We start from the raw sequence: 27,350 nt of genomic DNA, 5'->3' as shown, positions 1-27,350 counted from the left end.
CCCGTGTTATACAATATATCCTTGCAGTTTATTTTATACACAATAGTTTGTATCCCTTAATCTCCTATCCCTATTTACCCCTCCCCTTCCCCTCACCCCATGGGTAACCACTAATTGGTTCTTCATACCCGTGAGTCTGTTTCTTTTCTTATTATAGTTACTAGTTTGTTGTACATTCTTAGACTCCACATATCAGTGATATCATCCAGTATTTGTCTTTCTCTGTCTGGCTTATTTCACTTAACATAAAAGTCTCCAAGTCCATTCATGTTGTTGCAAATGATAAGATTTAATCCTTTTTAAGGCTGAGAAGTATTCCATTGTGTGTGTATACCACATTTTCTTTATTCATTCATCTGCTGATGGACACTTAGGTTGCCTCCATACCTTGGCAACTGTAAATAATGCTGCTATGAAAATGAGAGTGCATATATCTTTTTGAATTAGTGTTTTTGTTTCTTTACAATGTACACCCAGGAGGGGAATTGCTGGATCATATATAGTTCTGTTTTTAGTTTTTCGAGAACCCTCTATACTGTTTTCCACAGTGGCTACACTAACAGGATTCCTTTTCCCTTACATCCTCACCAGTGTTTATTATTTGTGGGGTTTTTTTCTTTTTCTTTTTTGATGATAGACATTCTGACAGATACGAGGTGATATCTCATTGTGAATTTGACTTACAGTTCCCTAATGATTAGCAATGTTGGGCATCTTTTCATGAGCCTGTTTGCCATCTGCCTGTCCTCTTTGGAAAAATGGCTATTCAGGTCTGCCCATTTTTTTTCTTTTTTCACTTCAGTTGTTTGTTTGTTTTGATGTTGAGTTGCATGAGCTGTTTATGTATTTTAGATAGCAACTCCTTATCAGTCATATCATTTGCAAATATTTACTCCTATTCTAAAGGTTATCTTTTTGTTTTGTCTTTTCTTTAACTGTACAAAACTTTTAGGTTTAATTAGATCCCATTTGTTTATTTTTGCTTTTATTTTCTTAACTTTAGGAGACAGATTAAAAAAAAATTGCTATGATTTATGTTCTGTCTATGTTCTCCTCTAGGAGTGGTTCTGTGGTTCTGATCTAACATTTAGGTCTTTAATCCATTTTGCATTTATTTTTGTATGGTGTGTTAGAGAATGTTTTAATTTCATTCTTTTACATGTAGATGTCCAGTTTTCCCAGCACCACTTAGAAGAAACTCTTTTTTCTCCATTGTATATTCTTATCTCTTCTGTCATAGATTAATTGACCATAAGTACATGGGTTTATTTCTAGACTACCTATTCTGTTCCATCAGTCTGTGAGGTTTGTGTGTGTGTGTGTGTGAGATAGAGAGAGAGGAGAGAGAGAGATTACATACTGTTTTAATTACTACAGCTTTTTAACATAGTCTTAAACCAGGGAGTATAATTCCTCTAGTTCTTTTCTTCTTTTTTAAGATTGTTTGACCATTGATGATCTTTTGTGTTTCTATACAAATTTTAACATTATTTGTTTTAGTTCAAAAAAAAAATGCCATTGGTATTTTAATAGGAATTGCATTGAGTCTGTAGATTGCCTTGAACAACCAAAGTTGTTAATGGGTTCTAGCAGTTTTCTGGTGGCACGCTTACAATTTTTCTATGTAAAGTATCCACCATATATTAATTCATTTTTTAAAAAGCTTCATTGATTTGTCTTTGGCTGTACTGGGCCTTTTCTCTACTTGTGGTGAGTGGGAGGGCTCTGTAGCTGCGGTGCTCTGGCTTCTCCTTGCAGTGGCTTCTCTTGTTGCAGAACATGGGCGCTAGGGCACGCCAGCTTCAGTAGCTTCAGTATGTGGGCCCAGAAGTTGCACCTCTTGGGCTCTAGAGCACAGGGTCAGCAGTCGTGGTGCACAGGCTTAGTTGCTCTGTGGTACATGGGATCTTCCCAGATCAGGGATGGAACCCACGTCTCCTGCATTGGCAGGTGGATTCTTTACCACTTACCAGCCAGGGAAGCCTTAATTATTGATTTTTAATTATTGATGTTAAACCAATGCTTGTACTAAATCCTACTTGGTCTTGATTACATTATATATACGGATTCTATTTGAGAAGTTTTTAAGAATTTTTTTCATTCACATTCATGAGGAATGTTGCTTATTGCTTTATTTTCTGTTTTTAATAATGTGGCTGTTTCTCTGTCACATCAAAGGGGTCATGTCCTTTGATTAAACTGTAATATAAAAGCTATTAAGTTGCTTATATAACTTGGGAAAATAATCTCAGGAACATATCTGAACAATAAAACTGTAAAATGCATTTGATATGTTTCTTGAGAAAAAATGAGAAAGCTGGACAAGAAAGTTTACATTTTCTTGCCAAGTGAAGTTTTCTAAGTGTTGCATTTTCATTATTCTTCCAGACAGATTAAATATTTCAGAAGGGAGACAAAAAGGGAAAATTCCTTATTTTTTTAAAATAAGATAAAGTTTGTTCTTGTTAATGAGAAAAGAATTCAAGGGTAGGGGAATGGTGGAGGAAAAGAGATATATGAAGACGGGCGCATTTCATGAGGATTCCAACTCCCCCTCACATTTTTAAATGGGGAAAGAGAAGAACATAAACTTCTATTGAGCCCATATGGGTTATTCACTTGGTAATGCTTTTATGTATATCTTATGGCTTTGGATGGGGAAGACTTTTTGGAGACCGAAGAATCTTACAGTGTTGCCTTCAGTACATTCCAAATAGCTCATATGGTATGGACAAAATGTTAAAGGTAAAATTATTTAATGTACTTGATCTTGTCTTTAAATAAAGGGGCATATTTTGAGACACTGACTAACTGATGTCCAAAAAAGGGTTGTTTGGACAATGAAGAGACCCAAATCCAGGTCACCTAAAGATGTGTTCATGCCTCCCCTGAAAAAGAGAAAATTAAATGAGGTGGGGCGATTACATTCTTCAATAATCAAAGGGCTTCTCTTTTTAGCTGGAAAAGGAAATAAACTTTTTAGTATATGGCTTCAGTTGGCCATACACTTCAGTATATGATCCTTCAGAAATAGGATCAAAGGTGGGAATTACAAAGAGTAGGATTTCAGCTCAACCACTGACCCAAGCTACCTTGGAGGTGGGACACGGGTGCTTTGTAATGATCTGCGTTCCAGATGGGTGATGATGGATGGATAGGCACCATCACTCTGGGACACCAGGGAGAAACAGAATTCCTGGGCTAAGGGGGAGAGGACGCTAACAGTCTGATAGACAAGGTCTGTTTCCACTTGAAGAACCTATGACTCGGCAATGTCTGCCTCCTATCTCCACACAGGCAGGGTATGACTAGAAAATGGCAACTATAGCGTGTGTGTATGTGTGTGTTTGAATGCCATCGCCTCTCACAATCATCCTGTACATGACAGAATCACAGGAGTTAGTAGTGAACTTGTGGGAATGACAATCATTTGAATGTCAGACCTGGTGAACTGGTTCTGAGTCTCCTCTGAGATAAGGGAGTGCTTTGAACTTGCCTGTCCTCTTGTGCTTGGAGGGGTGTCTCTGGCTGCAGGACTGCTTGCCACCTCAAGGATCATGGGACAAGCGATGCTGGCAAGCATCGAATGATGGGCAAAAGCCAGGACCATGCAGTCACACCTAACGGGACTTGGGTTCTGGCTTGGTCTCATTACTAGCCCTATGACCTCAAGTAAATTGTCTAACCTTTCTGGCATTCATTTTCCTTATCTGTAAAATAAAATGCTAAACCTACTTTAAGAGCTTGATGTCAGAATTAATGAGATAACAAATATAGAACACTCAGGAGAGCTCCTGGCACACGGTATAAACACTTAGTAAGTGATTATAGTTAGTCCTGACCTTGTGTGTAGCATACTGCGCTAAGCGGGGGCTGCAATCACTTTGGGCTGCAGTTATCTTGGTCATTTATTTGACTTCTATGCAAGAATGTAACTTCAAGAGAGCTGGAATATTGATGTTTTAGGTACTATTTCATTTCTAGACAGTTTTTTTTTTTCACCCCCCTCCCCCTCCGGCTTTTTTCATGCTGAATAGCTTGCAGGATCTTAGTTCCCTGACCAGGGATCGAACCATGTCCACTGAAGAGGAAGTGTAGAGTCTTAACCACTGGACTGCCAGGACCTCCCAGGGCCTGGCACATTTTAAAGGCTCAAAGCTGGAAAGGGCTGTGTCTCATTCCTCTCCAGGTCCAGAGAGTTCCTCTCCGTGTTGGCAGAGAGCAGCCCAGAAACAGAGGTCAGGGTCTGGCCCAGACTCCCCTCGGCACAACTTTGAACTGTCCACCAGACCAAACTCAGGGGCTGACAAGGATCAGTTGATGGTTTGTCACCACCCTTCCCATCTTGTGGGTGAGGAAGCTGAGTCAAGGAGTTAAATCACCAGCTCAGGGTGACATACAGCTAGAATGTCACGGTTGAAACTGAGAGGGTTGAATGTCAGGGTCCGCAGACTCTGAAGGCCTTCATCCTTCCACAAGGCCCGCTGGTGTACAATTTCAGGTGGGCAAACAAGTCATTATTATAATCTTTTCCTGGGAGAGAGAGAAAATGCTCTTTTTGACTGGACGTATTAAGGGAAGTCTGGCCCCGACAATAAAGGTAGTTCCTCTGCTTCCAGGGGACCGGAGGGTGGGGTCAGCTGGGATGGGGGCGGGGTCAGTTTGGACGAGGGGCAGGGTCAGCTGGGACAGGGGGCCGGGGTCACTTGGGACAGCTGAGCCCTACTCCCCTCCTACCCTGCTCCGTTCCCTCCCAACTGCCTTGGCTGGCTGAAGCTAGGGAATCTCAAACCATGGCAGCAGCAACCTAGGTTAGAAGTTCACAACAGTCTACAGCCATACCACCCTGAACGCGCCCAATCTCGTCTGATCTCGGAATCTAAGCAGGGTCGGGCCTGGTTAGTACTTGGATGGGAGAAGTTCATAGCAAATGCAGATGCCAAGGTCCCACCCAGACCTGCTGACTATCAATCTGGGGGCGCCGGGAGGTGGGCGGGGTCAGGGGTCAGCTTCCTAGGTGTCTCTTCCCCCGGTACTGAAGCTTGAGAACCACCGCCTGGGCTCAGGCCCCTCCGAGCTGGGCCTCCCCACCCCTCCACCTGGTCAGTATGTCAGAAGCCCAGACAGTTTCTGCCTCATGCCCTGTGATGCACCCACAGTCCCAGAACTGGAGAGAACCCAGGCCCCAGACCCGGGAGAGCTTGGGGCCTCAGAACTTGAGGTGGGGCCAGGCAGGGGGTCTGGCAAACCTGGTGTGTGGGGAAGGCCTGCTCATGACATCAGGGGGAGAACTTTTTATGTTTCATTTGCTGATCTCAAGATATCTCTGGATTGACTAAGCCAGAGCATGGAAAACGGATCCTGGCACATGTCGGGATCCCAGCAGATCAAGGGAGCAGAAGACAAAGGCTAGAATTTCCTGAAAGCCCACTGGACTGCAAGGAGATCCAACCAGTCCATCCTAAAGGAAATCAGTCCTGAATATTCATTGGAAGGACTGATGCTGAAGCTGAAACTCCAATACTTTGGCCACCTGATGCGAAGAACTGACTCATTGGAAAAGACCCTGATGCTGGGAAAGATTGAAGGCGGGAGGAGAAGGGGATAACAGAGGATGAGATGGCTGGATGACATCACTGATGTGATGGACATGAGTTTGAGTAAGCTCCGGGAGTTGGTGATGGACATGGAGGCCTGGAGTGCTGTAGTCCAATGGAGTCTCAAAGAGTCAGACACGACTGAGCGACTGAACTGAACTGAAAGAAGGGAAGCGCAGGACAGGAGTTAGCAAAGTGGAGGGAGGCTGAGTGCTCTGCAGAGAAACCCTGCTGGGGTGGGAGGGGGAGAGTGGGAGGAGGCTCCTGGAGAGGACAGGGCATGTCTGAGATGTTTAGCTTGTTTGCTGAGCAGTATGTGAGGTGACTCTGCCTGAGCTCCCTCAGTCCTCCAGTAAATTCTATTCAACCCATGAGCATATGGTGTAAGTGATTTTCGTTGTGAAAACCAAAGAAGGGTCAGGGGTTCAAGCGGAAGACCAGGATGATTCAGGCTCCACTCAACAAGCAACCTGGGATCCTGGGTTCTGGGAGCAGCTGGAGAACACAGGGACCCCTCCCCCAGGGGGGGCTCACAGAGTCTGGGTGCTTTGAGCTTCTACAGGCCACCAACCGGAGGAGTTGAGCAGATGTTCCCTAATCTTGGGGGGGCAGGGAGGCCCCTAGCCAACCACTCTCAACCCACTGAAAAGTGAGAAGACAAAAGGAAAATGTGGTTTGGCTCCATAAACGCGATACTAATTACAGCCATTTGTGCAAACTGCTTTCCATTAGGGCTTAATTACTTACCATGCAGTATAATCACAATTACGCATTACATGACCTACATGTCAGATTTGCTGAGTTTTATTTGCCTCCACGTGGGCTGGTCTCCTTCATGTCCTGAGGAAGTCTGGTTGTTTTCTAGGCTATTAATGTCTTTATTTATAACTTGAAAAAAAAAAGTATAGGCACAACACTCAACGTATGTGTAATTCTCTCCTCTAAGAGGCGGATTACCTCATGCGGCTCTAATGTCAGTATATTGTCCAGTACGGGGGTTTGGCCAAAAAAAGAGAATGTGAATTCTATTAACACTTTATATCTGTTTGCCCTTTTTTATTTAGGAGACCTATAAAGCGTCCCTCACCAGACCAATTAGATTCCTGCACTCTTCTAAAACAGAACTTGAATAATCATTCCCAGCCAACATTAATAACTCACCCTAAATCCATGCTTCAAGGAAGATTAAAAAAAAAAATACAGAAACAACTCCTCAGGGTGAAACAGAGCAGGACCCTATGGTCTTTAACCCCTCCCTCCACCACCCCATGTCCTCTGCCTGCCTTTTATCTGTAGAACTCTTTGGTCAACGAATAAGTTTAATCAGAGAAATGAGAAATACAGAAACAAAAGAGAACAGTCAAAGGAGACCAAATAATAATACTATAGTCATTAAGTATAGCCAAGGACCTTTAGTTCCTTCTCAAGGACTACAGATAATATTCTGAGCCATATCCTGTGAGCTGTCTTATAAATACTAACACACCAGGGTGAAGAAGTTAACTACATGATGATCAGACTGTACCCATGACATACGCTGTCACAATTCCAAGAACTGACCTCAAAGAAATGGGAACAAATGGACCCTGGAACTGAAGATTCAGTTCAGTTCAGTTCAGTCGCTCAGTCATGTCCGACTCTGTGACCCATGAATCGCAGCACGCCAGGCCTCCCTGTCCATCACAAACTCCCGGAGTTCACTCAGACTCATGTCCGTTGAGTCAGTGACACCATCCAGCCATTTTATCCTCTGTCGTCCCCTTCTCTTCCTGCCCTCAATTCCTCCCAGCATCAGAGTCTTTTCCAATGAGTCAACTTTTCCCATGAGGTGGCCAAAGTGCTGGAGTTTCATCTTTAGCATCAGTCCTTCCAAAGAACACCCAGGACTGATCTCCCCTAGAATGGACTGGTTGGATCTCCCTGCAGTCCGAGGGCCTCTCAAGAGTCTTCTCCAACACCACAGTTCAAAAGCATCAATTCTTTGGTGCTCAGCTTTCTTCACAGTCCAACTCTCGCATACATACTTGACCACAGGAAAAACCATAGCCTTGAGTAGACGGACCTTTTTTGGCAAACTAATGTCTCTGCTTTTGAATATGCTATCTAGGTTGGTCATAACTTTCCTTCCAAGGAGGAAGCGTCTTTTAATACCATGGCTGCAGTCACCATCTGCAGTGATTTTGGAGCCCCCCAAAATAAAGTCTCTCACTGTTTCCACTGTTTCCCCATCTATTTCCCACGAAGTGATGGGACCGGATGCCATGATCTTGGTTTTCTGAATGTGACCTAAAATGACCACGATGACGCTACCACCCTGACCAGTTTGAAGCTGACTGTCAGAGCCGATTGTGCTGTTTCTGTACGTAGCCCCCTCCTTCCATCTATACAAGCTCCTGCCCCACTGGTTGCCCCTGGAGGGGCTGGCCTTTGGACAGATGTTGCCAGCATTTGCCCCCCACCATTTGCCAGCATTTGAAATAAAGCAAACTTTCCTTTCCACCAGCCTGGCCTGTTTATTGGCTTTTGGGTGGTGAACAGCCAGACCCACTTTTGGTGACAAGGGCACAGTTCATAAAGACCACGGATGAAAAGGCTCTTCAGTGGATCCTCCTAAAGAACAGCTTGGAAGTCAAGGATAGTAGCTCAAGAATCCAAGGAAGCTATTTCTGAGAAGGAGCCTCCAGCGAGCTTCCAAACCCTTCCTGATGGCCTACTGTGTGCCCGGCTCTGGCCTTAGTGCTGTGAAGGCTGAGTGGGGGGCAGGGCAAAATATGCATCTTAGACAACCTTGTTTCTGTTCTTCAGGGAAATGATGGCTTGGTTGGGTGGGGGTCGCAGGTGAGTTAAATGGGCCCAGATAAAAGAAGAAAGCACGAGAAAGCCGAGGAGGACAGAACAGACACATCAGCAAAGCAATCTTACTTCTGCAGGTCTTCTCATCCGAGCTGAGGATGTAGCCTTGCTTGCACCTGCAGACGTACGAGCCAGGCGTGTTGATGCAGAAGTGGGCGCAGTTATGCTCCAGGATGCTGCACATGTGGACCGCTGAAAGGGAAGAGGTGGGACGTTAGGGCAACAATGCCTTCTCTAACTTCATCCTCCGGCAAACAGTCATCCAGAAGCTACACAGTGAAGGAGCAAGCACGGCACGACCCAAAGAGAAACAAGCTGCAGGCCCTGCCCTCAAGGGGGGTTTACAGCCTTTGGTTGGACAAGACAGTTCTACATAAATGCCATCATCAATAAATTAAGAGATTGGGATTGACATTTATACACTACCATGTGTAAAATAGATCGCTAGTGGGAACCTGCTATAAAGCGCAGGAAGCTCAGCTCTGTGCTCTGTGATGACCTTGATGGGTGGGTTGGGAGGGGGTTCAGAGAGAGGGCCAAAAGGGAGGGAATATATGTATACATATGGGGCTTCCCAGGCAGTACTAGGGGAAAAGCACCTGCCTGCCAGTGCAGGAGAGGTACAAGACTCAGCTTCGATCCCTGGGTTGGGAAGATCCCCTGGAGGAGGGCATGGCAACCCACTCAGTACTCTTGCCTGGAGAGCCCCATGGTCAGAGGAGCCCGGCATACTACAGTCTACAGGGTTGTAAAGAGTTGGACATGACTGAAGCGACTTAGCACTTCACATATGGCTGATTCACTTCTTTGTACAGTAGAAACTAGCACCACATTGTAAAGCAATTATACTCCAATAAAAAAAAAAATATGTATAGCTAGAGGGCCATGGAGGGTCAAAGGGAAAAGAAGTTAGGCTGAGTCATATGAAATTGCTGATATCCAACTAAAAATAGGGGCTTCCCAACTGGCTCAGGGGTAAAGAATCTGCCTGCCAACACAGGAGACACAAGTTCGATTCCTGAGTGGGGAAGATCCCCTGGAGAAGGAAATGGCAACCCAATCCAGTATTCTTGCCTGGAAAATCCCATGGACAGAGAAGCCTAGCGGGCTACAGTCTATGGAGTTGCAAAAAAGTCGGACACAACTTAGCAACTAAACAATACAACAACAACTAAAAACAGGTCAAAAGTGACCATAGGTCACTGTCATAAGACAGACATTTCACAGTGCAATTAATAACATCCAATTGGTGAGCAGAGGGTTTACTGATACCAGAAAGGGCTTTGGTTAGTGTATGGATTTTTCGCAGAAATGGGCTTGGAGGGAAAATTAGTTAAATGAGGATGTATTAATCACCAGAGTCTCAGGCTCAGCAATCCAAAGAATAATGTAATTTTTTTAATGGGCAAAAATGTTATAAAATTTTTGGAGTAAAAATATGCATTCATATGTTTCCATAATCTTTATGTCTCAATTTTAAAATATATCCACATTTAGTTTCTGAAGTACCTCAGCTTTCAGATTCATCAATTCTTGCATAAGTCTGTCCAGAGCTCACAAAAATTCTTATTGTTTTTTACACCTTAAATTTATTACTTGGCTTCATATAATTCAACCTGAACATATTTAAAATTAACAAGTATCAGTATAAACAGAGTACAAGTTATGCAAATGTTCTCATAAACAAAAAGGACATCCATGCATAGAAATTTATTTTTATAAAGCTAAAACAGAAGAGGCTTTCAAAGGCTAAGAACAGTCTCCTTAACCCTGTGTTGGAAAACTCAGCTTCTGATGAAATCAATGGCATATCCTAAGTATATGTCCCTTTATTTCAAAGTAAGAAACATGGTGGGCAGTAAATGAAGGTAAAACTTTTTTATTTCATAAGATTACAATTTAGAATGATTGTGATTGCTCTGAGTTTACAATTGTCTGTGTTTTAATTCCTAAGATATAAATAACACTGAGTGCATGCTAAGTCGCTTCAGTCTTGTCTGACTCTCTGGGACCCTATGGACTGTAGCCCGCCAGGCTCCTCTGTCCATGGGATTCTTCAGGCAAAAATACTGGAGTGGGGAGCCATGCCCTCCTCCAGGGGATCTCCCCGACCCAGAGATTGAACTGGTGTCTCTTATGTCTCCTGCATACTAGGTGGGTTCTTTACCACTCGTGCCCCTTGGTAAGCCCATAAATAACGTTAGGAAAGCTTCTAGATTAAAATCAGTCATTTTTACTTCAGTGTGAAAGAAATAGCTGGGGATTTTTTTGTTTATTTTTTAATGTATTTTGGCTGTGCCAGGTCTTAGTTGTGGCACACGGGATCTCACGTGGCATGTGAACTCTCATGTGGCACGTGGGACCTGGTTTCCTGACCAGGATGGAACCCAGGCCCCCTGCATTGGGAGCGTGATGCTCCTGCATTGGACCACCCCAGAAGTCCTGAAATATCTGTTTTTGTGACCATGAGCAATATTCTTAACTTTTAAAATATTAAATGGGAGTAAAAATAGTACTAATTTCATAAGGGCCTTGTAAGGGTTAAAGTAATTAAGATGGTGAAGCTTATATTTAAGCTTAAAATTAAGCTTAGAACACTCCCCAGCAGAATGTTTGATATGCATTAACTGTATGTAGCAAAGGAGAAGTGTGGTGGGCTTTTATTTTACATGTTTGGGTTCATCCTATATATATTCATCTTCAACTTGGCTTTTCACTCAACATCAATAACAGATTCTATCTCTACTGATATATACTCCCTTTCATGGAATCTAAGATCCGTCCAGTTTCCGGAGATGTTCAAATGTGAGGACACAGACAGTTGATCCTAATTATTCACGGATTCCATATTTGCAAATTTGCCTACTTGCAAAAATTTATTTGTAACCCTAAAATCAGTATTCACAGTGTTTTCAACATCATTTAAGGACACGTGCAGAGCGATGGAAAATGTAAGTTGCCTGATGCTCTCACTCCCACCTGCAGCTGCACAGGCGATGCCCTGCCCTCTTGTTTCTGCTCTCAGGCTGGAAACAAGTGTCCTTTTCAAGGCCTATTAGGTGCCACACCCTTTGTGTTTCTGTGCTTTTTGTTGGTAATTTTGCTGTTTAGGATGGCCCCAAGCGTAGTGCTGAAGTGCTGGTGTTTGCTGAAGTGAAGTGTGTCTGGTGTTCCTAAGTGCGAGAAGGCTGTGAGGTGCGTTTCAGAGAAAATGTGTGTTTAATAAACTTCATCCAGGCATGAGTGATAGTGCTGTTGGCTGTGAGTTCAATGTTAATGAATCCACAATATACAAATAAGTGAAAGTCACTCAGTCATTTCTGACTCTGCGACCCCATGGGCTATACACTCCATGGAATTCTCCAGGCCAGAATACTGGAGTGGGTAGCCTTTCCCTTCTCCAAGGGATCTTCCCAACCCAGGGACTGAACCCAGGTCTCCTGCATTGCAGGCAGATTCTTTACCAGGTAAGCCACAGGGGAAGTCCTTATGGTGTCTTTAAACAGAAACATACATAAAACAAGATAATGTATTGATCAGTTGACAATAATGCTGGACCAGAGGCTCAGAGGAACCTAACCCTGTATTTCCTCTAGGAGCAGTGGTTCATACTTAGTAATTCAGTATTCACCAGGACTTTATAGAACATTAGTACCAAGAATAATGAGAATCAACTATACATCTTAGATTTGATCAAGTACATTGCTGCTAAGTCGCCTTCAGTGATGTCCGACTCTTTGCGACCCCATGGACTGTAGCCCTCCAGGCTCCTCTGTCCATGGGATTTCCCAGGCAAGAATACTGGAGTGGGGCACCATTTCCCTTCTCCAGGGGATCTTCCCAACCCAGGGATCAAACCTGCATCTCCTGCACGTTAGTGCCACCTGGGAAGCAGGTGATCAAGTACATTAGGTCTGGTTTATTCCTTTGAATTGCTTTATCCATTGGTCATTGACTATGCCTCATTTTATTTAGCCATTTCCCCAACCAGTCCACATTTTCACTTTCCCAATGCTGTGATAAGCATTCTCAAACACATCTCCTTGAGCACATGTGCAACTGTTTCTCTAGGACTGGGTCCTGCTTTAAACAGATATCACCTGATTGCCTTGAAAGGTAGCTCATACCAGCAATGCATGAGACTAATGATTCCCACTTCCTCCAAACTTTAGCTCTCAGGATTAGCAAACATTAAGTTTTGACAGGGAAAAATCATTATCCTGTTTTTAATTTGCATTTGCTTTGCACCCTGCAAAGCTCTCTTCTTTTCCAGGCTGCTGGCATCAAATTACCCACAGACACAGAGGGGGTTCTTGTGCAACTCTCAGCGTGTCGTGATTCTCCTCTGTAATGAAGGAAATCTGAAGTCTAGGCAACCAGCAACACAGCCGCTATCCACTGGTGCGAGGCCCAAGTGATGAGCCTGCTGCCTGACTTCTCACGGAGACCCTGACAGGATTACTTAGACAGGAGACGCGAGGCAGAGAAAATAACTGCTCAGCTGCAGACAGCAGAGCGGACGACTTCTGGGAACATACTAAAGCCAAGCTTCACCAGGACCTTGCATGAATTCCTTAATTTCCCTGAGCTCCGCTTTCTTCACTTGTCAAATAGGGAAATTAAAAGAACCGCTACATAAGGTTTGGAGTGACAGCTTGTTACTAAGGCTTGTTTTGGCTATGTACTATAAAAGAAATTGGAACCAGGAATTTGGTGTAATGGAAAGAGCACTGGATTAGAAGCCAGAAGTCCTCTGCTCCAGTTTCCCTTTGCCTAGAACAAGTGAGGGATGTTCAGGTAAGTTGGGGAGCTGTCTCTGACTTATTTCTTCACCTGTAGAACAAAGGCATGTCTGGTGTCTAGGGGCCTTCAGTACAGACACTTCTATTTTTTAGAAGCTGTCCTTCCTTCTCATTCTAAATGTGTGATGACAGGGGGAACTATGTGTTGGTGTGAGGCAGTCCCACTCCTGGCCACTGTTGAGTGTACAGCGTTTGTCAATTGGAGTCTTTTCTTGGCATTTAGGCACAAGAATTGAGGAAGGGGGCGCTTACACCGAGGGCAAGAATATCTGAGGGCTGACAGGGTACATGCTGTCTGCCCAGGGAACCAGATAAATCCAAGGGGAAGCAGAGAGTGGAGATGGAAGCTAAGCTGGACTGTCATTCACTACCCTTCTTATTTCCATGAATAATATAATGCAATCCCCTCTCTTCTAAAGCTAGCTCAAGCTGAACATCTATTACTTTCAATCAAAAGAATCCCAAACGTTTTTACTAAGGTCATATAAAAATTTCTGTCTCTGAAATTCTATAGGTAGGAATGAGTGATCCTAAGAGCATCTGACCCTAGCGCCTTCCTCTCCCGGGGGATGAGCCTTTGTGATGTGACCGAAGGGAGGGGGGTTGTCCTGCCTCCTACACTGGCCTGCAGGGGTCTCACACCTCGAAGGCCTTGTATGTTGAAGCTGGAATAAGGCTTTGAGTTCAGGAGAAAGAATCACTAATAAGCACACTATGTCATTGGCAGGATTGGATTTTGGATTTTTTAACTAGTAAGTCTGAACATTCATAAATGCTTATTAATGGATGTGTGATTGACCAATGAATGATCAAAGCAGGGGTGGGCTGACTGGGGGGTCTTGATCTATTACTGGGCATGGAAAGTCAAGGTATGCGGAAGTTGATTTGGCCTCCCACTGAGTGACAGGGCCTTGACGGGCTGCAGTAAGTGTGGGCTTTATCCAGGCGGGTTGATGGGAAATGTGTCTTAGGAACACTATCGAGTGACTGAGTACTCTGTCGTGTCTGACTCTTTGTGATGCCGTGGACTGTAGCCCACCAGGCTCCTCTGTCCATGGAATTTTCCAGGCAAGACTACTGGAGTGAGTTGCCATTTCCTACTCTGAGGGATCTTCCCGACCCAGGGATCAAAACTGTGTCTGTGGCAGATTCTTTACCACTGCGCCACCAGAGAAGCCCAGGAACACCATGAGGGCCTTCGATGGTGCCTGGGTAAGGTGGGGCTCTTAGCGCAGGAACGACCAACCTCCAGGCTTTAAATACCAGGCTAAGCTGATAAAGCCGATGCCAAGAGGTTAATTAAAAGCAGCCCTAGGAATTCCCTGGTGGCCCAGGGGCTGGGACTCTGTGCTATCATTGCTGAGGGCCCGGCTGCAATCCCGGGTCAGGGAAACTAAGATCTTGCGAGTGGCTTGGTGCAGCCAGAAGCAAAAAAAAAAGAAAGAAAGAAAGAAAACTGACAGCCCTACCCAGGTTACAAGCTGTCAGAAGGCTCAGGATAGACACGCATTTTTCAGCCTCTAAATTCAGTGTCCTCTCTCACTGGGTGGCAAAAACGTTGGGCCTCAGCACGGGTAGGTTTTGGTCACCTTGCAGACAGGGCCTCATTCACAGGGCACCAGGCCTCTAAGTTTCTCTTGGCAGCCTAAGAATGCAACCTCAGGAGGCCCCCGCTGCCCCCGCCCTCAGCTGTGGCTGGTATAGGGATTCACTACCAGTGGGTACAAGGCCACCGCTGTGCCCGAGTTCATGTCCACACCAGTGAGCGCCAGAGCCAGGACTCCCAGTCAAGGTCAGACCTTCTAATTGTACAATAAAAGTGTCTGTTTTCACCATACCTGAAGACACCTTGTCTCTCTCCCAATCCACAGATCCAGCCGTGCTTTTCACTTCCGCCCAAAGCACACCAGCTTTAGCCCATCTTCCCTCTGAAACCTCTTCTCCATGTCTATTGACCTCTGTGTCCCTGCCGAGCCTGTTGCTTACCACTTCTCAAGTTGTGAGTTGTGTCTCCTTAGAAGTCATGAAATTAACAGAGACTCTGGACTCGTTTTTTGTTGTTGTTTTTGTTTTTAAATGAAAGAGAAAAAAACTATTAAAAATATCATTCTTTTCCTTGCAATCACCCTTCCTACACATTCTATCCAATAAACTGCCATTCACCTTTCACATCCATGTAGCACATCGTGGTTAAAATGTAGGTTCTGAGGCAGGATGCCTGGGTTCACACCTCAGCTCTACCATCGAATGCTGTGTGACCTTGGTCAAGTTACTGAATGTCTCTGGGTTGCTGTTTCTTCTGTAAAATGAGAATTATGGGAGCACTCACTTCACAGGTTTGCTGTGAGAATAAAAGCTATCATCATTATGATCTCCTCTTTAAAGTTCTCCTGGACTCCCTAGGCAGAACCAAGCATTCTGTGATCAGAGGTCCCCCAGTGCCAGGTGACTTCCCAAGGTCTCTGAAGTGTACACTTTAGACAGCAAATGTCCTGTTTATCTGTGATAAGAGCATTTTCCCACCATCCTGAAACCCTTGGGCCTGGCAGGTGGAGGGTAAGTACTCTGGAACCAGAGAGACTCCAACTCTGCCACTTAAAGCTGCCTATCCTTTCTAAGCCTCAGTTTCTACTTCTATAAAATGGGGTAATAATAGCACCTGCTTCACAGGGCTGTTATCGGTGTTCAGTCAAATAATGTATGGAAGGTACCTAGCCTAGGACAAAATTAGCTGTAATTATACTATCATAGTGTAGCTCAATAAATGTTTAAGGAACAAACGAGATTTCCAAAACCCCAGAGAACTGCTGTCTGAAAGTCAGCATTGCTGACAGAAGTCACTCATTGCTGTTGTCTGAGGATTGGAGAGCAGGTCAAACCCAAGGCCATCTGCGTACTCTGCTGGTCCTCTGTGTGTCTGACTGTAGTCACACACACCATGGTACACACGGAATAGGACTCTACAGCTTATAATGCCATCTGTTCATGCATCTACGCTCTGCGGATAAAACCCCCATTTTACAGATGTGCTCAGCATCTGCACAGTTGGCAGGGGGGTCATTGAGACAGCTCCCCTCACTACAAAGGCTTCCCATCCAACTCCAAGGTGAATGTCGACCTCAGAGCTGGTGGACCTAGCGTGGCTGGACTGTGCAGATGCTGCTCGCAGAAAACCGTTTACCTTAAAAGAGGAACGTCTACCTCCCAATGCGAAGAGAGGTGAAACGAGCAAGAGGTCTGGAAGCAGAATGCCCACCGCCCCCCATCTCTTGGCTGCTTGTTCTTGGGGAATCCACTTGACAAGTTTACAGTCCTATAAAAGGGAGGGATAGTACCGTGCCACCTCCCCAGATTTTTGTGAGGATCAAGTGTGAAAACACAAGAGAAAGAGCTTTGTAAATGTTAGTTATTGCGATCTTTACTGCACAGTTGACAAAGAGGCCCGGGGGCCCCCTTAACCTTTCGAGAGAGTTGACAGCTCTGCTCAGTGGAGCCCTGTGATGCGGAGATTCAGGAGCTGGCCTCCTGCGGGGTGGGAAGAGGGATTCAGTCTCTAGGCCCTGGGGAATGAATGAATGGCATAATACTGATGTTCTCTTAGAGCTCTTACAGAAATGAGGTGGGTAGCGAAACTGTCTTTTAGTTTTGCTGCCTGGTCAAACAGCAGAGAGAAGGTTCTTCTACGAGCAAGTTCACAACCTCACCCTCGTCATATTACCTTTCCCTTCGCTGCTCAATTCAGAGCGTTTAGAGAAGAGCTCCTCCATTAACATTTTTCCGAGACAAATGAATAAACCTGTCAAAACTGTTACAGGACCAATTTCTTTCTTTTTTAAAAATATTTCCAGGAAAGGGGGAGCATAAATTCTGCAGAAGTCATTTAAAGTCATAAACCTTAAAAATGTTTGCAGCGCATTCTACTAGGTGAAGTTTTCCAGGTGACTCAGGCCACGGCACACTGAAGCAGCCCAGACCCTCTGTGGCGCCAGGGAAATGGCACTTCTGAATATTTTCCAAGTGACATTGCACAGCGAAAGGTTCTTTTTCCTTCATGGCATTGATTTTTCAAGTAAACCTTTTGATTTTGGAGTAAAAAATCAACGGGCTCTCTGCTTTTTGAAGTCAGTTTCAGTAGAGAACTTTAAAGACACATCAAAAGCACACTGTTCTTCCTTCCTGAGGCTTTGATGGGGTGGGGCAGGGGAGAGGTGATGGAGGGACTTTTTCACATTCTGAGAAGTGATCCAAAGGTTCCTGCTCCTGGGGAGTTGGAGATGAGTCTGGTCCATTAGGTCAATCTCCACTCAGACTCCAGGGAAATACTAGTCATCTCAGAATAGACACTTGCTTTTGTTTTCCCATCAAAGAAGCAAGGCAGTTGGAGGGGACAGAGGCCACTGGGGTGGGCAAGGCACGACTGAACACTGTTTTACCAGGTCAGGAGGCCTGTCCCATTTCCAGGGACCAGCGCAGAGCCTGCGTTGGCACCCTGGGCCCCTGCCCTTCTGGAGGAAGAAAGGACGAGAAGACAGTGGCAGAAGCTGGAGACCAAGACGAAGACAAGCTGGCCTTCGGGAGAGCGGAAACAGGAGCTCGGCCTGGAGGCTCCTGGGAGGAGTCTGGCAAGGAAGGGAGAGCAGGGCTGGAAAGCAAGAAGGGGGAGAAGACCTCTAACACAGAATAAGGCAGCTCAAGGACTTGGGGAGGCATGACCTTGCAGAAGAAGTTGGGAGGCACCTGCCATCCTGTCCAGTGAGGGGGCACCAGGAGCATGTCTTCACCCCCGATACACTAGGCTTCTCTCTGGGTTGAGAAAACATCCCCAGCTAGCACCACTGTCGAGCAAAAATGCCTAGTATTCCACACCATCCAAGGAGAAGTTACATTTTCCCCATTTTCATGCTTACTCCAACTCATGAATTCCAACCTAGGTAATGCCAGGCCAATCCAAGGTGCTGGAGGAAAACTTCCCCTCCCTACTCTGACTCATTAAGCAGCTTGAGTATAAATGTCCTTTCCCCAGGGAAATCTCCCTGAGCCCCTGGCCTAGGTCAGGTCCTGCCCTGAATTCTTCCCCCGTTACACTTAAAACTACAGTTAATTACTTTTTTGTAAATTGCATCCTTAATGAGTGTCCTTGGCCAGAGTGTGAGCCCCAAGGGAACACTGTGTCTTATTTCGACCTTTGCTAAAGACCCCTTGCCAGCACAGTACCTGGGACCAGGTAGCACAGAATGAACAAGGGAAGGTGAATGACCTCATCCCAACAATGCCCCCAGAAGGGCCACAGGGGAGCAGGACTTACTGCACAACTTCTTCTGGAACACTGAGGTCAGCGTCTCAATCTGGCTGAAGTTGGCCACCAGGAAGACGTGGTCCTCGTGGGGCTCGCTCCCGATGGCCTTCAGCGTGTTGAAGTCCACCTGGCCCACACCGATGGCAAAGATCAGGATGCCTGTGTCCCGGGCCTTTGCAGCCACCTCGGCCACCGAGTCCTGGGGCCTCCCATCGGTCACGATCATTATGACCCGAGGCACGTTCTCCCTCAGGGGCCGGGCCCCCTCTGCTTCCGAGAAGGCGATGTTCAGGGCGTACTGGATGGCCAGCCCCGTCATGGTGCCCGTAGACAGATGCCGCATCCTCTTGACGGCGCGCTCCACCTCGGACTTCCTCTTGAAGGTCTTGAGGGAGAACTCATTCTTTACCGTGCTGCCATACTGGAGCAGGCCCACACGGGTGACATCAGGGCCAATGTCCAAGAACTGCAAGATGTCCACAATGAACTCCTTGACCTTTGCGTAGTCGTGGGTGTTGACGCTGCGCGAGCTGTCAATGATAAAGACCACGTCCGCTCGCTTGTTCTCACAGGTGCTCTCTGGGGAAAAGGGAGAGGGCAAACATATCATAAGAGTATTACGCATAAATATCTGACTATATATAAGTTATCAAGGAGATCAAACCGGTCCATTCTAAAGGAAATCAGTCCTGAATATTTACTGGAAGGACTGATGCTGAAGTTGAAGCTCCAATACTTTGGCTACCTGATGCAAAGAGCCAACTCATTAGAAAAGACCCTGATGCTGGGAAGATTGAAGGCAGGAGAAGAAGGGGACAACAGAGGATGAGATGGTTGGATGGCATCACTGACTCAATGGACATGAGTTTGAGCAAGTTCTGGGAGATGGTGAAGGACAGGGAAGCCTGGCGTGCTGCTGTCCATGTGGCCTGCAAAGAGCTCGACACGACCGAGTGACTGAACAACAACAATAAATTAGCAACAGATAGCCAACAAAGACCTCCTGTATACCACAGGGAACTATTTTCAATATTTTGTAATAACTTATAAGGAAAGAGAATCTGGAGAAGTTATATATATCTGCATAACTGAATTGCTGAGCTATATACCTGAAACTAACATGATATCACAAATCGAATATACTTCAATTAAAAATAAATAAAATAAGATTGTTAAGGACCCAATGCAGATTGGAAATCCTAGGGCCAGGGGTCACCTTTCAAATCTTCATCATTTCCTTCACTCAGGAAGGTTGTAAGGATGTATATGTGTTTGACTGGGTGATCATGAGTATTGGCAGCAAACAAGATACTATTTCTTTTTACAAAAGAAGTGAACTTCAGCTTCTAGAAAGTTATCAGTGTAGTTTTTAGGTGGGCAAACATCTGAGCAGCGTCAAAATTACTTTGTAATTTACTGCACAGCACATTAGCTTGGCTGGATACTGCAGGAAGTATAGAAGATGCTTACAGCAAGGACCCAAGTCAAGGAGTTCACAGTCTACCTGGGGAGACTTAACAGAAAAAGGAAAGAATAATTAGTATGACGCTGTTTGGTGCAGATGATAAGTGTTCAGAGAATTGGGCTGGGGTCAAGGAGATGGGACACAGGCTGGCTTTACAGATGAATAGTGTCTGGACTGTGAGAAGGTACATGTGGAGAGGAGCCCATGAACAAAAGCCCAAGATGGCATGCATATAGCAGACAATAGAATGAGCGTTGAAGGCACTGCTAAGAGTTACAGATAGGAATGAAGTTGGAGGGGTAGCTTGAAGTCAGTTACAAAAAGACTTTCAATTCAGATTGAAATTTGTACTGATACCACAGCTGATGGGCATAATATGATTAGCATTATATTATGTAACTTATCTCTTCTGCAGGGAAGTTATGTAATAAAAGGTCAATTGAATGGGCCAGAAGTTTGTGGAGAGGATATGGACAAAGGAACCCTCATACATGGTGGGTGGGAATGTAAATTGGAGCAGGCACTGTGGAAAACACTATGGAGGTTGCTCAAAAAACTAGGAATAGAACTACCATATGACCCAGCAATTCTATTCCCACATATTTATCTGAAAAAAAAAAACAAACCCAAAAACACTAATTCAAAAAGATATAGGCACCCCAATGTTCATAGCAGCATTATTTCTAACTGCCAAGATAAGGAAGCAACCTAAGTGTCCATGAACAGATGAATGGATAAAGAAGACGTGCTATATATAATCAATGAAATATTACTCAGTCATAAAAAAGAATGAAATGTTGCCATTTGCGACCACATGAATGGACCTCGAGGGTATTATGCTAAGTGAAATAAGTCAGGCAGAGAAAGACAAACTGCTATCATTTATATGTGAAACCTAAAAAATAAGGCTAGTGAATAAAACAAAAAAGAAACAGTCCTCTATAGAGAACAAACTAGCAGTTAGCAGTGGGGACAGGGAAGGGGTGGGGCAATACACCAGTTAGGGATTAAGAGGCACAAACTTCTGTGCATAAAATAAGCTACAGGGATATATCGTACAATGGAGGGAATATAGTCAATGTTTCATTTTATTTATTTCTGCCTTGCAACGAAACTTTCAGAATCCTAGTTCCCTGACCAAGGATTAAACCTGTGCTCTAGGCAGTGAAAGCAGAGTTCCAACTGCTAGACTGCCAGGGAATTCCCCAATACTTTCTAATGACTATAAATGGAGGTTAACCTTTAAAACCTGCGAATCACTATGTTGCTGTAACTTATATAATATTGTACATCAACTATACCTCAGTTTTTAAAAAAAAAAAGAAAAAAAGTCAGTTGAGTCGGGTAGGGAGGGGTGCTCAGTGTGGACAATCCAGACCATTGTTGCACTAATCTGGTTGAGAAGGAAACAATATCAACCAGGGTAGGGGGCTGGCAGGTGGGGCAGCAGTGGAGATGGAGACGGTACCTGGCCAAGAAACGTTTCAACAAAGGGCACAGTTAAGCTGGAAAAAAGGCAAGTATCAGAGTCTCTCCGTTACCAGTGCAACTGTGATGCTTACTCCTCCAGTGCTGAAGCAAGAAGGCATTCTGGAAAGAGAATGAGATGAGAGGCCTTCTGCCCCAGAGGGTGGAGGTGGAGGCTGGGCGTTCCTCCTGGAATTTCTCCATGTTCTAAGCGACGGCCTCCGGCCTCTCTCCCCTTCCTCCCTCCCTTTCCCAGACTTCCCACTGGTAAATCCCAATTTGACAGAGATTAGAAGAAGGATCTCAAATGCCTGCCCTAAATCCCAATCAGCGCAGCTGCAAAAAAGAGGGAAAAAGCCAAAAATGAAGCAGTGCGCCCAGTCATTGAAATGACAAGTGGGAAAGGCCAGTGAGGTCACCCTGTCCAGGCCAGCCTGCCAGGCCCTGCCTCTCCCCTGAGCGCCTGCTCACACACAGCTCGTGCACTGCAGCCTCACACGCCTAACAATTTTAGGGGCAGAAGCATATACCCCCCACCCCTCAGACCAGCATCATGGCAGAAAGCCCACCTTTGGTGGCATCCACACATAACACTGGGGGCTGGGTGAATTTAAGGTGAGTTTCTCAAACCAGAGCCTCCAGAAACTGCCTTTGAGGACCCAGGGATAAGATCAATATCGACCCTGACATTTTAACATCTTGACTCCAGACAGCTTTCATCACTATGGTCTCCTGTGGTTTCCAGAACAAGCTCTGAAGAGCAAGGGAACCATAGCCGTTGGATAGATGAGAGCATGAAGGTGTTGAGAGTTTGGAAATCTCTTATAATTTAGGAACAGAAAAACTCTGTGGAGGACAACACCTCACCGAGGCTCTGAGGATTAGCTGCGGGTAAAGAGCTGAGTCTTGGGCCCAGCAGGCGGGACCCCCCCACAATATGTGGGAGCTTCACAGGCAGGCTCTGCTCCACCCACAATACCCCCGACCCCTCTCCTTCCTCAGTCCTCCCTGTGCCAGGCTCCGGCTGGGGAGGGGCAGGGTGGCCGCGGACAGCTGTGTACCTGCCCGAGGAAGTGCGAGGGCCTGAAATCCAGCCCAGTCCTGAGCCCCAGGGGCTGTGTCCACTTGGGAGGCCCCTGGAGGGAGTGCCATTCTCTGATTTCCATGAGAAGTGTCTGTGGTCTAGCGTGTGGCCCTGGGTCCAGGCAACACATGATAAACCTCCCAGGACTGAGGCTGGACACACACCCCCTGCTCTACCAGCTTCAGTCTGAACTGACTGCAGGGAGAACAGGACCCAGTGATCTCCACCTGCTCAGAAGGACTGGAACCAGCCTGGACCCAGCCATGTGGGAGGATATTAACAAAAGGCTCCTTGGAAGGGAGGGTGGCATGAAGACGGCACATTGGCTCCCTAAGAACGCTCTTCCTCTGGAAGCAGGCGTCCCCCCAGGACTGGGATTCTTTCTGTGGGTCTTGGTCCCCATGCATCCTGGCAAGCATCACAATCAATTTAAAGGGGAGTCTGGAAGTTGCGCAAAGAATGATGTGCTCTGCTGGACTCCTCATCAAAACAAATGAGTTTTTCACAATGCCTGGCATTCACAAAACCACCTCAGAGGTTAGAAACGGTGTTGGAGGGACCCTCCAGGGAGCTGTGGCCAAGAGTTGAAAACAACAGGTTCTGGTAGCCCAAGTGACCGACTTTCTCCTGGACGTCTCCTCAGGTCCCTTGAGAGCTTAGAGACATAGCTTTTGCAGCCTGTCCTGGAAAGGGCTAGTCCAGTAGTCCTCAGACTCCAGGTGTCTCCCAATTCCCTGAAGAACTTGTTAAAAACTAAGGTCTCTGGGCCTCACTTCCAGAGTTTCTGATTCTGTTGATATAGGCTGGCACCTGAAAATAAGCATTTCCAGCAAGTTCCTGTGTGAAGTCGATGTCACTGGTCCAAGGACCACACTCTGCGAAACCATGAGTGTAGGACCTAGACAGATTTCTGGAGAAAGGAAGTTTTGGTAAGTCTTAACCTCATATCTTACTGTGGATTACCCAATGTGGGAAACTGGTCATCTCTGCAGCCATGCAGTGGGGATACAGTTTAAGTCTTGAGTCAACGTTTGTAGAATTAAGCGGAATTCCGGGTGATGGAGCAAGGCTTCAGGTGGAAGGGAATGAGTCAGAACTGGCAGTTCAAGGAGATGGATTCAAATCAGAGTCAAAAAGTGCTAGAGCAGGTCTCAGTTCAGTCAGTTCAGTCACTCAGTCGTGTCCGACTCTTTGCAACCCCATGCATCACAGCACGCCAGGCCTCCTTGTCCATCACCAACTCCTGGAGCTTACTCAAATTCATGTCCATTGAGTCAGTGATGCCATCCAACCATCTCATCCTCTGTCGTCCCCTTCTCCTCAGGTCTAGGTCCTGCTGAGTCCAGGACTCAAATCTTTGCCACTTTATGAGGCAACACAGTCACTTTCTAACTTTTGGTCCAGGAACTCACAGACTAATAAAGTCTCAGAGCTGGAAGGATCTAAATGGAGTCCAAGTTATTCACCTTACAGAAGGGAAAACTGAGGCTCAGAGAGGTGACTCCACCTCCACGAGACCCCAGGGCTCACTAGGGTCAGGCCTGGGACCATCCGGGTCCCTGGGAAAAGTCTCGATACCGCTGGCATTGCAATACGAGCTTTGTAAACACTCTAGGACATTCTGAAATATTTGCCTTCACAGTTTCTCCACCTGGGAACTGCTGAGAGATGTTTCCAGAAACATCTCCTCTGTATGTATTCCTCTCACATATCAGTTCTGATAAACAGCATCCCTGTCTAATTAGCCCAAGAGAAGAACACACATACTCTTCCATCTTGCCTTTCACTGTAGACTTTCTGCAGCAGTTGGAAGAGGGTATCTGGGCACATCATAAAACACCATGCTGCTGCTGCTGCTACTAAGTCACTTCAGTCGTGTCCAACTCTTCCCCATCCCTGGGATTCTCCAGGCAAGAATACTGGAGTGGGTTGCCATTTCCTTCTCCAATGCATGAAAGGAAAAAAGTGAAAGTGAAGTCGCTCAGTCGTGTCTGACTCTTAGTGACCCCATGGACTGCAGCCTACCAGGCTCCTCCATCCATGGATTTTCCAGGCAAGAGTACTGGAGTGGGGTGCCACTGCCTTCTCTGATAAAACATCATACCCCAAACCAAAAGGTGACCGTCTAAGCCTTGTGCACAGTACTTCCAGTTCTGTCAGCTCGACTCCACAGCCTACTCACTGGGCAAACAAGTGTCTCTTCCCCCCGCAGAGAAGGTGAACCTGAGCCAGAACAATTTTAAGCCACATTCCCACCCCAGCAGGATTATAATGTGCAGCCTTGGAACCATCTCCTTCCTCTCAGGATTGTAGATTTGTTGCTAATCGGTCTCCCTTGCTGCGGCTAAATTCAATTATAGCCATGTAATTGTACAGCAAATATTTGGTACCATCTGCCCAGAGAGGTCAGAGCATGTTTGGAGAAGGAAGGTATGTGAATCTCCATGATGAGGGTAAAATAATTTCATCCAGACACTGAAAGGGACTCTGTGAAACAGCAACATTTCTCTAATGTTGGAGAAATTGGCCATGAGCCAAGAGCTAAAACTGTTCTTGTTACTAGGACCAACCAGAGGGGTTTCTTTAATTCCCAAGAGTGACCAGGAACACTATGGAACATGATTCAAAGGTCACAAATGCTTAGTGAAACAAGCAAACACAGGCTTGGCCTGTGACCTCAGGGCAAGCCCAGCCAATGCCATTTACCATCCATGCGGCCTATCGCCTCCCCTTCACCTTTTTGGCCCTCAGACTCTTCTGTGAAATGAGGATAATACCTCACAGGGCTATCGTGAGACTCAAAGAGAATATAACAGTAATTTATAGCTACTGTTTATTGGGTACCTAAAAGTACTTGACTTGTTCTGAGTACTTTCCCAGAGTGACTTATTTATTCTTCACACTCAACTTAGCAGGTAGGTACTATTCCCATTTTACAGATGAGAACAGTGAGTCTAGAAAGGTTAGATGCCTAGATTGGGGTCTCATACTTAGAAAGTAGAGGGGCCAGGATCTGAACCCAGCTCCATAGCCCATGCTCTTAACCACCAGGCAATGCTCAGAAAAGATTCTGTCCTTTTAGACCTGCCCTTCCCAGCACACTCAAGATGCACCAGAACAGCACTGGCTCTCTGAGGTCAGTTCTTTCCTTCCCTGGAATCAGGGCCTGAAGCTATGGCTTGAACTTGCCTGCCTCCTGCCAAGTGCTTTCCCCCTGCTAAATGCCTATTTGTAATTTTTTTTTTAATTTAATAAAATGATGAAAACAGATGCTTGCCTCCCTGAAGAGCAGCTTCTCAGTAAATGAAGCTGCTGGTTATTCACATTCTCCTGTGCTTGACAACTGCCTCCTGTGAGATCAGGAGAAGCAGGGCCCTGGCGGAGATAGAAAGTCAAGGTCACTGGCCTTTGATGGGCTGTGGGGAATAGGAAAAGCATGACCTGGACCACAGGCAAATGCCCAAGGTGGGGTGGAGAAGGGAGACAGATTTCAGAAAGTGGGAGCTTCCTAACAATTCCCAGCAAGGTTCCCACAAGTAGGCGGTGTGTGGGCACTTGAAAAAGAACTGTGGGGACGTCCCTGGTGATCTAGTGGGGGAGAGTCGGGCTTGCAATGCAGGGGACTCAGGTTCAATCCCTGGTCGGAGCTGGCTCCCACACACCACAGAGCTACTAAGCCCACGTGCTGCAGCGACTGAAGACTGAGCCACAGAGAGGCTGTGCACCGCAGCGAAAAACGCTGCACGAGGCAACGACGGTCCCGAGAGCGGCAACCGAGCTCTGACGCAGCCAAACAAATGAATATTAAAAAAAAAAAAAAAAAACTTTAAAAAAGGAATGATACAAGGGGGAAAATGGAGTAATTTCTAGGACAGCGCAAGAGTGGATGGACAAGGGCACCGGAATAGGATTTCCAGGTGGCATTAAAGGCCAACTTGAGGGTAGCGAGCATGAACCGGAAGGGACACTGATAGCATGGTTGTGTGCTTTGCGCCGGCTTCACTTGGCTACACGGGTACAGGAGGAAAGCAGGAGGAAGTTGATATAACCAGAGTTCTCGTGCAGCCAAGAGTTGGTGGATCAGGAAAGCAACAAAGGTAGGTGGCAGAGCCACTATAAGGTTTCCCATGAAATTAGGCTGGGGGAATATGAAGTAGAAGATAGGAAGGGTTGAAGGGCAGAGAAAAAGCAGTGGGGCCAATGGATTGAAAGTCTAGATATGGTCAAAGGACTGTTGAAGTTGGAATCCTAGAAGGGGTGAGCTGAGGGAAAATAGGAGGTTTAAATGGAGATTACGAAGGAACTGCAGTTATCGTAATCACAGGGGCAGGAGTATGATAAGAGAGGCGACTGGCTGAGATATGGTGGAGGACAAGAATACTCCAGGAACGATCCCGCGAAGAAGGGAGCATTCATGTGGTTATTGAAATCACCAAGAATTTTAAGAGTAATGTTGGAGACAGTGGCAGTGAGCCAAGAGCTAAAGCTCTTCTTATTATTAGGACTTTAATTCCCAAGAGTAACCAGAAACACCGTGAAACATGATTCAAAGGTCACAATGGGACAGAGGAAAAACTAGCTCACCAAGAGTTTCCAAGGGAGAAAAGCAGTTTTATGATTAGAGAAAGCGGGGGTGGGGGCCTGAGGGGGAGGGAGAACTCGATGCTTATGAACCAGAAGGAGATTGAGAAGGGGGGAAAATGCACAATTTATGTTTTTATTCCTAGATGGGATAGACCAGGAGAATCAGAGGAGATTTATAGTTTGGATCTCAACGAGGCAATTA

At 45.9% G+C, this 27,350-nt stretch overlaps 1 protein-coding gene across 7 annotated transcripts in view; it reads right to left on the bottom strand.

The window, feature by feature from the left end:
* MATN2 (matrilin 2) overlaps positions 1-27,350 on the bottom strand; it is a 169,488-nt gene that overhangs the window by 97,159 nt on the left and 44,979 nt on the right. For all 7 annotated transcript variants that reach the window (XM_018058266.1, XM_018058268.1, XM_018058270.1 and 4 more), the window contains exons 3-4: positions 18,558-19,127; positions 8,520-8,642 (exon numbers count right to left, since the gene is read on the bottom strand). In XM_018058266.1, coding sequence (XP_017913755.1) covers positions 8,520-8,642; positions 18,558-19,127 — 693 coding nt within the window. The remainder of the gene's footprint in view (positions 1-8,519; positions 8,643-18,557; positions 19,128-27,350) is intronic.

The sequence above is a fragment of the Capra hircus genome, chromosome 14, assembly GCF_001704415.2.
Source record: "Capra hircus breed San Clemente chromosome 14, ASM170441v1, whole genome shotgun sequence".
Classification (NCBI taxonomy): Eukaryota; Metazoa; Chordata; class Mammalia; order Artiodactyla; family Bovidae; genus Capra; species Capra hircus.
Note: the sequence above shows the minus strand (reverse complement) of the source record. Positions and strands in the feature narration are given on the sequence as shown.